A 12,764-nucleotide genomic window follows, 5' to 3' on the forward strand; every position below is an offset into this window, starting at 1 on the left:
TCGCGAAATAGTTGCGGGCTACGGTGTGTATCACTATGATGCCAAAGAAGACACATGAGAGAGCGCTTCCAATAAAGGCTCAAATTGTGGAGATTACACCGAGTCTCTTTAAGAGCTTTCCTTGGACTACTACTGCTGTTCCCGAAGCTAGGGCTATCAGGGCCATCACCACTTCCTAATTAGCAGGAGTCCCCAGATATATTTCTAGCAATGTATTCGTCAACTCATATTAAAAATCAGAGTCCCTTGAGGGACTTATCGATATCCTTCCTAAATGCCTCACGAATAGCTTTCCTGATCAGCTTTTGGGTAGCAGTCACAAGACCCTAAACTAAAATTAGCTTGAAAGTATATCTTGGTAAAGGTTAGGGAAGACTGACATTGACGGGAGTCCACTCCTCTTCGGTGATGACAACGCCGGCAACGATCTCCATGCCTTTGAGACCGCCGCGGCGACCAGTGGTCTGCAAGTCATTGAGGACAACGCTGTTGACCTTCTTGTCCTGGTACATGTTATGCTTGTCGACATGAAGCTTCTCGGCTTCCTCGGCCAGGACCTTCTCGTTGGGCATAATTACGGCAATGGGGCGGGATTGGCTCATGTCGGCGACAACCATAACATTCGCGACGGTGTGGGCACCGCGGTACACGGCCTCGAGCTTCTCGAGGGCAATGTACTCCCCACCCTGCATCTTGACAAGATTCTTGATCCGATCAATGACCTTAAGATGGCCATTAGCATCGAACTCACCAATGTCTCCAGTCTTGAACCAGCCATCGGGCGTCACAGCCTTCGCGGTTTCCTCGGGATTGTCATAGTACCCGCTCAGAGCCGGCATTCCTCTAATTAAGATCTCGCCTTGTGGTGTTCCAGAGTCCGTTTCATAGCCGATGTCAGGGATAGCGACCAACTTGACTTCGATAGAAGCCGGCACAGGGCCAACGGCGTTGGGAGAGAACTCGAGAGGGCAACCGAGGGCACCGTTGGCGCAGGTCTCGGTTAGACCGTAGCCAGTCAGCATAGGTGCTAGCACGAGTGACAGGAAGTGCTTCGTGTCGTCGGCAATACTGCTAGCTCCGTTCATGATAAAGCGCAGACGACCCCCGCTCAGGTCGCGGACTTTAGAGAAAACAACTGGGTCGAGGATATTCGCTCCGGGCAGCTTGTTCATAGACATAAAGTTCTTGTAGTTGAAAGCTCCCCAGAAGAGCATTTGGAGGAGGAAGCTCGAAGTATTCAACTTGGCCATCACGCCCTTCTTGATCGTCTCCCACACTTGGGGCACACCAACCATGACAGTAGGTCGCAGCTCGCGCATGTCACCAGCACAGTTCTTGACCGAAATGTCGGAGAGCGTCCGAGGATTGCCGTATCCGAGAGTGCCGCCAATAAATAGCACCAGGTTCTCAAGTGCCATTTCAAAGATGTGAGCAAGGGGAAGATAGGCAAGGACTGACTCCTTGTCACTAACGCATTCTTCGACGTTGGTCCAGAGACCGGTCACTACCGGAGCGATGGTTAGCAAAGCGACTATAATCAAGGAAAACAGCCACATGAACTGAACGAAAGTACTTGCCACCAGCAACAAGGGACTCATGCTTGATGCAAGCGCCCTTGGGGAGACCCGTGGAGCCGGACGTGTACATGATACAGTAGAGATCGACACCTTTGGCCGGAATAGGGTCGACAGGGTTCTCCTCGCCCAGTGTGCGGAGTTCCTCGTACGTGTAGACGGTGATATCGGGGTTGTTCTTCTTAAAATTTTCAATCTCGCCGCCCTCGGCGAAAATGCAGTTGGCGTTGACAATGATGGTCTTGACATTTGATTTGCGGATAGGACCAGTGGCTGTCTTGAGCAGGTGGGGGTCGACGTACATGGCGTCAGCTTTAGTCTGGACAAGGGAATGGGCGACGCCGTCTTCGCCGAGGTTATCATAGGCCGTGACAATGGGGATAGACTGAGAAGCACAAGCATGGGACATAGAGATCCAGCTGACACTGTTTGGCCATGGTCAGGGCCGTGCGACATGGCAAGACGAGGAGTGCTCCCGGCGGGGATCAGCAGAAGGCGTACCTAGTGGTTCCAAACAAATGCAGCTTGTGCTCGGAAGTTAAGCCAATCTTCCGCAAGCCAGAGCCGACCTGTTTGACAAGAGTCTCGTACTCCTTGTAGGTGTAGAAGTTGAAGGGGCTGAGCTCAAAGAACTGCCACTCCTTGTCGACCTCGTGGATCTCGCCATCGATATTCTTCTGGACCTTTCTGGTTTCCTTGTGGAGCTTGACCAGCTTGCGGTAGCCGACTGCGTGGTGGTTTGGGTAGATTCGGGCGCTGCGCTGGACAATGTCCCAGACGGTGTGGACCCCCTCGGCGGGGGAGTTGCGCAGCTGGTCCTTGAACCTGAAATGGCGGCGTGGGATGGTCTCGCCGGGGACTTTCTCGTAGCCAGGAGCCTCGACAGTGAAGGGAGGCTTGTGCACCCAGTTCAGAGGCATCATACCCGACTTGTAGTCCATGGTGGAGGTGGTTCGGGAAGTGCAGCAAAAATGTTTAAGCTGTGGATGCGAATACCAAGAACAAAGGTGAGACTAGACAGATGAAAGCGAGCTCGCGGTCGACGTTGACGCCGGGGGGGTTACTGGTCAACTCAGCCGAGGCTGACATGAGCGGTCGGCCCATATGCTCGAGCCATTCCCAACAGAAATAAAAGCGGGATCGGCCAACACCATCTACGAAGCTTATTGATTTGCAGGCCCCTCTCCCCCCCGGCTTTTACCCCACTCCCTCGACTAGAAGCTTTGTAGAAACCATTGAAACATGGGGTTCATCGGCCTGTGGCTTCGATGAGGGTTATGGTGAGTCACCGGATACGGGGTTGTTTCTTATTCCCCCGTCCATGTACGTGCCCGCTCCATGCTGGTTGACCGATTGTTTGGCTGAGTTGTGAGCTCGAATACGAGATCACAGAAAAAGACTAGGGTCATCATCAGGCCAGGGAGGATATTTAAAGCAATGCTATTTCTTCACAGGTCTTCTGGTATATCCCCCTCCCCCTTTGCAATTTCCCTTCTTCTACCCTTGTTGCCCGTCATATTTCGCTCGTTATGGAGAACTCCGAAACCTACAATGGCGGCTGCCACTGTGGACAGGTGAGGTTCACTATGCAGATATCACCTCCAATATCGGAACAAAATGTGACGCAATGCAATTGTCAGACAGGCCTTGTGAACATATTAAACTGCTCATAGTTATCTGCCTGCTAACAGAAAGTTTGATTAATAGGCTCTATTTGCAAAATCAACGGCTACCTGATGATCTATCCCAAGACAGCGGATGTGAGTATCCAACACAGTGACGACGCAGTCAAGGTTAGCTAGAGCCCATGAACACAGTCGCGCTTCGGGGCTGATGATCTGTGGAAGGAGTATCGCTTTGCATCGAAGACATTTCCACATTACTTTTGCACCAACTGCGGAACTAGTGTGTACGCTCGAGCTGAGGCTCCAGAACAACGCCACATCATGGCTGTCAACGTACAACTCTCAACTTCTCAATCACTTGGTAGTGTCCCTGACTCACTGGCTTCTAGGCTCGAACGCTGGTAGGCGTTGACATAAATACACTAAAGATTTACGAGCATGATGGAAAAGGTGAAAATTAGGCGAATGATGACCCCTCGAGGAACGAGTGGTGAGATAAACAAGGACAAACTGGTTATATTCTGATTGACCAGTCTTGTGTACTGGGACAGCGCGCCAATTATATTAGTTAACATGCCCATGCCGGTAGCGTGTGCTTGTTCAGCAAAGTAAATAATGGAGTCCTTGGCTGTGCTGTGATCCGATGATAATATCGCCGATTATGGACCCGTTTCTCAAATATCCTGTGGGCCCGGGTGAGCTTATGGTGAGAATTCGTGAAGATCTGGGTATAATGGATTGGTGCCTAGCCTCTCAGACATCTGGCCTAGTGAGGTGGGTTTTGTCCCTGAGTGGTTCATGCCACTGAAGCGGAGTCTGCTACTGGCACCACGCATGTCTGATAGGCTGCCAAGCAACAGGGATCATCAACCGAAGAGAAATGGGGCCAACAGGAGCAAGCGTTATCGCCCGAATAACTTGCACTAGACTGGGATCATAAAATTTATCCCAGCCACCAGCATCACACTAATCCCTTTAGAAACCCTGTTTCCCTCTTGGCTGTTCTTTTCTCAAGTTGCCCCTGGCGTGGCCACGTACTTCCATCGCGAAACGATGCTTCTCCTATTTCTTTACCCTGTAGCTGCGATCTTCATATTTGCCGCCCTAATTGAAGCCACATGCTACAATCCCGACCGGACAGTCGCGTCCAACGCGGTGCCCTGTAGTAGCAATAGTACCACTTTCTGCTGTGAGACGGGCGCAATTTGTCTCACCACCGGATACTGCCTCAGTGCGACCACCCAGCCATTTACGCTGTATCGTGGCTCCTGCACGGATTCTGGCTGGGGAAGTTTCTGCGCTTATTATTGCGGTCGGTTTTTGTCTACTTTGAGACTGATTCGCAGACTAGACTAGCTGACACTACACAGTAAATTCCCAAACCGGCTCTAACTCCCCGATTGTCAGCGTGGGACTGAATCACGAAAGCCGTGCAATTTACTGCTGCGGCTATCAAAGCGAGAATAATAATGCTTCTCGATGCTCCGATGGAGATACGCCCTTTGTTCTCGATGATGGAGAGATGATCTTCGGACGGGCTGCGCTGGTTAATGTTACCGGCAGTCGGTTCAACCCATCTACACCAAGAACCACTAATACTACTATGCCCGGAAAAGAAGGAAACGAAGACACCCCTTCTTCAAACAATAACCGCATCGCAATTGGCGTCGGGGTCGGCGTGCCCCTGGGCGTTTTAGCACTGTGTGCTGTGGCTTGGGCAGTCACTGAGCGACGATGGAGAAGGCGACGCCAACCGACCATGACTGGGCCAGCGCAAGCGACTGGTGGACATGTTTATACGCATCCGTGGCGAAACTCTGGCCCGAAAGAATTGTATCAACCGACAAACACGAGATCTGATACGTTGATTCACGGGTCCCCTCTCGTGGAAATTATGGGGGCCGAAGCGCAACGGGATTGACCTGGCCGTAGAGCGTCGCTCTTTTGAAGAAATTAGGTCTATTGTTTCATGTTTATGGTAGACACGGGGATCAATGAGTCTATGGGGAACTGAGGGAGCATTACATCCTGATTCTCGAATTTAACTTTACCACTCCGCCCCTACGACTGGATTCCCCGGAATTAAAAGACTCGCTCTCTAACCATATTACTATAAGAACGAGCTTTGCAGGGGAGAGACTTGGAGCCATGTCGCCTTAACCAATAGTGGTTAAACTGGGAAGATTGGTAAGTGTAATATGTAGGAAGTTGTCGATCCTCAACCCCCCTGTCAAATTGTATCGTCTTGCATGAACGGTAATAAATGAGTCATCGTTGTAATACAGTAAACCTCAAAGGAACCTCGTGGAATGCTCTGCAAATGGTCTAAACAGAGTTAGAAAGCCTGGCGATCTGGGGAGATCGCTGCTCACCTCACCTCCTTCACAACGCACGCAGCCTTATATAGTAGATACTTATTCTGACAACCTATATCAACTGAGCCCATGCTCGCTTTTCCTCTTACAGTCCCCTAGTTACAACCGACACCTCCTTATAATAATGGCTACGTCAAACTGCGACGACTGCACCTTTCTCCAATACATACCGTATTGGCTGCTCTATTACAGCTGGCACTGGATCCTCCTGATCATCTACTTCAGCTGGTGGACGTCATTCATGGATGGGCCATGGCCAGAGTCCGGGTCTAAGGCGACCCGCTGGCTCGAGAAACGGGGATACATACACTCCCAAAGAGACGCTCGCCGTCTCTTCATCTTTCACCTGGGTCTGTTGTCCTTGGAGCCTATCGAGGGGTACTGGGTTCTGACAGGCTGGTATCGCGTGTGGTTGCCGGGGTGGAGCATGAAGGTTCACGATTGGGAAGGGCATTTTGCGAAGTATGTCTCTATGGTTGCGTTGCCTGTTGGGATTGTTGGGCTTGTGTTGGTTGGGATACATTTGGTTCTGTCTACGGTGCTGCATCTTTCGGAATTGTGGGCCTGGCAGCCAAAGAGGGGGACTGAGGCTAGGAAATGACGGTGATCGGGGGCCAAACTGCTAGATAGGAGCGTTGGAGACAAGGTTCCCCTCATCTCATCATGGAGGCTGAATACAATAGCATATGAACCCTAGCCGTTTAGGGAGTTCTCTACGACCCCGAAGCTGGTCAACAACCACAAACAGGGATGTTTAGGTCCATCGATGCGAAGCCCGGCTAAGTGTGTGCGGTTTTTCTTTGATGCACGAGAAATCCCTTGGATGACACACTAGCGTCGCTGCTGGGCGGCAACACGAAGCAGAGTGATAGACGGTGTCTGATCTACGTCTAGAAAGATTCACTCTAGCTACCGGCTTAGAGCGAGAAATCACACCCAATGCTATGCGATGCAAGAATTGTGAATCTGGCTAAAGGACAGGAGATGTGAATTGCGGCAAAGCCAAGGTTACTATGTACAGCGGCAGTGCTTGTCCGAAACTTTAGTACCATTTGTGGAAATGTAAAATAAGCGTAATCACTAGTAATTCTACCAAGTAGTCTGATTCGACAATGATGAAAACGATGGTATTCAGTCTATCTATTATCCTAGAATTTATAGGGGCAGAAAGCGGGAAAACTGCCGGAATGCGGAAATTGCGCTAGACGCCTAGATTCGATGGATCAGATTAGGTGGTCAGGATGCGGAAGATGGATCCTAGCACTGGCGGTCAGAAGCTTGGTGTTCGCCTCCACATGTTCCGCATTTTTCTTGCTGTGTAGTGCATTCCTGTCTTCCGTGGTTCCCGGCACACTTCTCGCAGACATTAGGGCGTTTGCATTGAGCCCGTCTGTGTCCATATTGCTGGCAGTTGTGGCATCGGACTGGTCTCTCTCGAAAGTGGTATTTTGACGTGAATGAGACCTCTCCTCGAATTTGTACTATCTGCTTGTGGAGTAGACGGGAAGCATCGCTTTCTCAGTCAAGGAATGCAACCATGGATCTATGAGCCTTCGTCCACTAAGCCAATGAATTCTCTTTAATCCGGCCTCATTTTCCTGTCGGAACGTCTTGAAGAAATTCCCTATCAACCGTCCATCGTCCGCAAAGACATCGGTCTTCTCACGTTGTTGATCTCGTAGATCCGCCTTGAGTAATCGACGGTTCCTGGGTGACGTATAGGCCTGGGATGCAGAAGAATCAGCTAGATGGCTTAGGCAATCTCCATCTCAGATGGACGTTTTCCTCCGCAATATCTAATGGTGTCCTCCCTTCCCTGTCCTTAGCCATAGGGTCAAGGCCCTTAGCCTGAAGAAAGTTAAACCATGGCCAAGCTCGAGCAGAGTGCCGGCCGGCCACTAGATGCAATAATGTCTGTCCGGTAGGATTCGTCTCCGTTAGACTGCACCCCGCGCGTTCGAGTGCCCCAAAGACTTCCTTGCCAATGGCGTCGTAGCGATCGAGATCCGGTTGTTCTCGACGCCCGTCCAAAGGGTTTTTGTAAGAATTGTTTTCTGTCGTCACAAAAATTTCAAGCGCCGACGCGCCATCGCTATTACGCGTGGTCGCATCAACCCCACGGTCCAGAAAGACGTAAAGCAATTCTCTTTGCTTGTCGCCCCTTCGGTCATTATTGCTAAGACGGCAGGCTGCAAGGTAATGAAGAATAGTGTTCCCACGCGCATCGCGAACCAAGGGGTCAGCCCCACTAGCAAGGAGATCGTACACGGGAGTCTCAAGCTCAAAAATAGACTCAGGCTCAACGTCGGGTTCAAGCATGAAATAAGAGCCCATGCGCCGGATGGATAGATGAAGTGGATAGAAGCCTGCGTGGTCAGGCTGGTTGATCAGGCTTTGGCAGTTGGTGACGAGGTATTTAAGTGCGGTCTCTGAGATGGGGGGATGCTCATAGTAGTCACGAGAGTCTTTGAACAGCTGGTGGAACGCGTTTTTGCCATAATTATCGACTGCAAAGAGCTTGGCGCCACGAGACACGAAGAAGTCGAAAAGGGTTCGGCCAGTGCAGGTCATGGTGTCTCCGCTTTCATAATGCTTCCAAGGGCTGTCGGGCTGCGGATACGGGTTTTCTCTGAGGCCGCGGAGACCGCTAAAGCGACTATGCTGCCTAAGGCCATCATACCTGCCCTCAATGGAAGCATCTAAGCCTAGCTTGCTTCGACAGGCGGCGAGGAAGAGCGTGCGGCCCTGGGGGTCCCGTCGCTCAACGTCGAGATTATCGCCGAGAAAGTCTAGCACGGGCTTGACCATCAAGCCGTGCTCGAGGAGGGTGTGAACGATGCTATAAGCACCAAACTTGCGTGGATATTCCGCCTTGTAGTTCAGAGCATTATCGATATCGTCTATCTCCCAATCGCTCGAATAGTCAGAATCACCTTCTGCCGCTGGCGTTTCTTCTGCGAGTCGTCGGCGACGTTCGAGTTTCAGATCGCAGTGCTGGATCTGCTCCTCACAGTTCCTCATAGCAAGGAGATCATTTTCCTCGTCATCCGCTTCGGGATCTTTGGGCTCGCCGGGAAATGCAGGCACGATCCGATAGATATGGATAAACTGGCGGAATAGTGCATATGGATCTGCGCCGTGCTTAAGCAAAGCCGTCATCGTGCGTATAGCTGCGGACCTGTCTATGCCGCCCGCAGGCGACAAAGGGCAGGCAGCATAGTATCATCATCATACGCGACGGGCGGGTACGTGCTTTTCTCGGCGCTAGCCCAGTCGTCTTCCACGCCAAACAAGGGGGAGGGTAAGTCATCGAAGTGAGCATTTGGATCGACGCCGGACTCTAGCAGAGCCTCAACGCGGTCGACGTCGGCTTCACTGGCAGCATCAAAAAGATCGAGGACCGCAAGATTCTGGATATGAGACAGCATGCTGGATGTCGGCCGATGACTGCCTATAGCGAGGGATAGCCTTGTCGTTATTGAGCGATAGCGGGGTAGGGAGATGAGAACGCGTACGGAAACCGATGGTTGCAAGAGGGACAAAACGTTTTCTGCCCGCAAAAATATTATGCAATTGTAAATAAAATGAGTAAGTTAATACATTGTACATAGTAATTTCTACGGTAGATCAGGTACCCCCCCTTTACCACCGTGGCCAATAGGCCGATGCGGGCCATATGTCTAGCGCTCCCTACTGTCTGAATCTTCCGTTTCCACTACTTCCCAAAACGGAGGCTGGTTTGGAGCTTCTATCTATCTCCCCGCGTGGCAACGAGGCATCCTAGCCGTTATCCTAGCCGTCATCGCGGCCGTCATCGCGGTGTCGCTCTTCACTTCACCACTAGTTGATCATTGACATACTACTCGAAATTATATGGACATGAATGACTCTGCGCTCTTCTATCCCCGACGACTTGAGGAGTCCCGCAATTTTCATGCTGCCAACGGTTGCCGCTAGAGCAGCACATCGGTTGGCACCTCACAATGTCCATTTTGAAGCGCCATCCGGGCCTGCTGCAGGGCATTCCAGTGATTTGGGTCATGCTGTTGGAATGTCTGGCACCCGGCCCGAGGCTGGTCTGGAAACCCCGGGACGTCAGTATGCAAAGCCTCGGTTCCTGCAGGCTGCATCTAGGGCTTGGAATGACCCAGGGTTCTTGATTCCTGTGGACACCGTTTCGGTTTTGAGCTCCGTTCCTCCCAGTATCTTTCGTAGCACGCCTTTGTCAGTGCGATACTTCTCGAAATCTTGAAGTCGCAGCTTGTACGCGACATCATTGGCTGCTTTGGCTTTGGCGATCAGTTGCTGAACCTCCGTGTATGCTGCGGATGGGTTGGCGATATCTGGGAACAACGCCTCAAGCGTGGGAATGACTCCAGTGACTTCTCTATAGGAGTCCGAAGTTGAACATCAAGCTTTGAAATGACCCTATCTGGATCATATGGCACTAAACTAGCTGCTTCGAAAGCGCTTTGAATTATTGATGGTTTGAATGCTTCTATGCGAGCCTGTGGGAATGCTTTAAGGAAGTCAAGCTTGTCGATATAGTTGATATTGCATCGCGCTTTAGCCTTAATCAGCCCCCGTATGCGCGCTTTAGGGGGGCAAAACAGCCTATATCTAAGGGCTATAATAGATGCGACGAATACGGAGGCATACAAATTGTAATAATATCATTTTCAGCGCATGATTTATCAAAATCAGCTGCTAAATGACTACTATAGCCATCCATAATAAGTGGTCGATGTTTACCCTTCGTACGACTAGTAGTCATAGGGATAAATTGTTTTTGTAGCTATCGAAGCCTAAATTAGTCTATAGTCTAACCATTCTCGCTAATTTCGATTCTCTAATTACTAGGTAGGTTATCATACTAAGCCTCATAGTAGTAGGTCTTAGCTTTAAAGATGATAGTTGGAGGGAGTGTAAATCCTATCGAATTCACACATTCGATCGATGTAACCCATTTGCGATTCCCTAGCTATTTTATCGACCTCCGACCGTAGTATTCGGCTCTTATAATAACCCTAGTAGTCGCAATTAGGCCTATTAATAAGCCTATTAAAGGCGACGAATATGGCTCCCTAGCTCTTGACTCTATCATTTTGGTAGCGGATGACTTCAAGAACCTTGACGATACAGCCCCCGCATATACGGTGAATGAGGAGAACACGAGGATGCATATCGGACCCTCGGGGTACGATATGCCTCTTCTTGGCAATAAGCCTACTTTTTGTCTGTGGGGTGATGCAACGCGATTTGTTTTAATACTTTTAGCCCCCTATGTGATATAATTGTTCGTGTACTTTAAGTTATGGTGTTCTAGGTAATACTCTTTGGATCCCGTTCGTTCCGTTCTTCCACAAATTGTCTAAGACTTCCAAAATCGAGAGCACGATTACCTAAATGGAATTGCAATACACGAATAAATAAATCTCTGATTAGAATAATTCTGGGAATGCCGATCGATTTAGGGAGCGCAATAACTAATGAGCACTAGCGCATTAACTACTCTACTAAGCACTAGAACAATACAGGAAATAAAGAGGGGAAATAGAAGAGCTGAAAAGAGGCTCTACCACCACCATTTGGCTGACGTCACGACATTTCACAAATATATATTGGTCTCGGAGCATCTTTGATAATTTTACCAAGATGTTGTTTTCGTGATTATACAAATATTCAAGCCATGTCACCACCTAATCGCAAGGTCCTCATAACCGGTTGCTCGGATGGCGGTATGGGGTCCGCTCTCGCTATTGCCTTCCATGAAGCCGGTCTGGAAGTTTACGCCACAGCCCGAGACCTCTCTAAAATGTCAGAGATGGTATCGCGAGGCATCAAGACACTTCGCTTGGACGTGCTGTCCGATAGCTCAATTGCGCAGTGTGTAAGTGAAGTGACCGAATTAGACATCTTAGTCAACAATGCCGGCGGGAGCTACTATATGCCTTTTTCAGACCTGTCAATCCCAGATGCCAAAAAACAATTCGACCTCAATGTGTGGGCTCCCTTGGCAGTTTCGAAAGCCTTCTTGCCGTTGTTACTGAAATCGAAGGGGATGATTGTCAACCACACATCAATTAGCTCCTTGGTTGCAGTGCCATTTATATCTGCATACTCTGCCTCGAAGGCTGCATTGGCTATGTTCTCGGACTGTCAGCGGCTAGAGCTCAAGATGTTTGGTATTAAGGTTGTGGATCTCAAAACCGGCCTTGTCGAAACGAACTTTCAGAATAACCGACGGAAGGAGGAAAGAATCGTTTCTTTACCCGTTGGATCAATCTATACGGATGCCAAGGAAGTGGTGGAGAGGACGACTCGAGGGACTGTTTATGATGGCAACGGCATGCCGGCCCAGCAATGGGCAAATCTTGCCGTGAAGGACATTTTAAAAGGCAGTCCTCCTCCCAATGTTTATAGGGGCCCACAAGCTTGGCTGGTGCAGATTGGGAGTATGCTGCCGTTCGGGACATTCGATAGTACGGTGAAGAAGTTGGCGGCATTGGACGAAGTCGAACGACTGGTAAAGAAGTCAGATGTATAGAGTGGCATCACAGCAATGTCCGCACGCATCCAGAATCACTTGAGTCAACGAGTAGTCATTATGCAAAGTGCAACCTGTTTGGGAGGAAAATTATTTTTCCTGCTTTTGCACGCGTATTTTCGTTAAAACTGCCATTACAAGCACTTTTTTTAACGGCGGGAAATATCTTCTTTATTGTAAGCGTAGCGTCCCGAGATGGCGATAATTTTCGGGTTGATCTCTATTTGAACTAAATACTAGGTAATTTTGTATGTTATCGCGAGGCTTTTTAATTATCTAAGAGTTAACGATACGCGCATCCACTAGCAAATCTACCAGCTAGTCAGATGTGACAATGATGCAAAACGATGGTATTTAGGCTAGCTATCGGGGCAGAGAAACGGAAAATTTTTGTATTCCAGGCGGCGCATAGCCCTGGGACGGATAGCGTTCCATAATGGGAGATCAAGAGATCAGGATGCGGCAGATGGACCAACTAGTAAAATACTAGTGTTACCGAGACATTATATACACTAGCGTCCTACCATGCTAGCGCTGATTTGATCTTCTGTCGTCCCAATGTGATAAGAGTCCCGATCCATGCGAGGATAAAATAAAAAAGCCCCCACCCCCTCCAGCAAACCTCTACCTTTTTCGTCAGGAG

General features: G+C 49.7%; 3 protein-coding genes across 3 annotated transcripts; 1 reads left to right on the forward strand and 2 right to left on the reverse strand.

Moving 5' to 3' along the window:
• Positions 1 to 236: 236 nt before the first annotated feature.
• Positions 237 to 2,515, reverse strand: PFLUO_LOCUS8256 (long-chain fatty acid-CoA ligase; the record flags this gene model as incomplete). Its single annotated transcript, XM_073785973.1, has 4 exons — positions 237 to 326; positions 381 to 1,504; positions 1,566 to 1,999; positions 2,076 to 2,515. 4 exons carry the CDS (start codon positions 2,513 to 2,515, stop codon positions 237 to 239), a joined length of 2,088 nt encoding a protein of 695 aa, XP_073642275.1.
• A 4,799-nt stretch (positions 2,516 to 7,314) lies between these two features.
• On the reverse strand, positions 7,315 to 9,002 carry PFLUO_LOCUS8257 (uncharacterized protein; the record flags this gene model as incomplete). The annotated part of the gene is made up of 2 exons (XM_073785974.1): positions 7,315 to 8,752; positions 8,809 to 9,002. The coding sequence occupies 2 exons, from the start codon at positions 9,000 to 9,002 to the stop codon at positions 7,315 to 7,317; spliced, it is 1,632 nt and encodes a 543-aa protein (XP_073642276.1).
• A 2,261-nt stretch (positions 9,003 to 11,263) lies between these two features.
• PFLUO_LOCUS8258 (uncharacterized protein) lies at positions 11,264 to 12,121 on the forward strand (the record flags this gene model as incomplete). The annotated part of the gene is made up of 1 exon (XM_073785975.1): positions 11,264 to 12,121. One exon carries the CDS (start codon positions 11,264 to 11,266, stop codon positions 12,119 to 12,121), a length of 858 nt encoding a protein of 285 aa, XP_073642277.1.
• Between the last annotated feature and the right edge of the window lie 643 nt (positions 12,122 to 12,764).

The sequence above is a fragment of the Penicillium psychrofluorescens genome (genome assembly GCF_964197705.1).
Source record: "Penicillium psychrofluorescens genome assembly, chromosome: 5".
In the NCBI taxonomy this organism is placed as follows: domain Eukaryota; kingdom Fungi; phylum Ascomycota; class Eurotiomycetes; order Eurotiales; family Aspergillaceae; genus Penicillium; species Penicillium psychrofluorescens.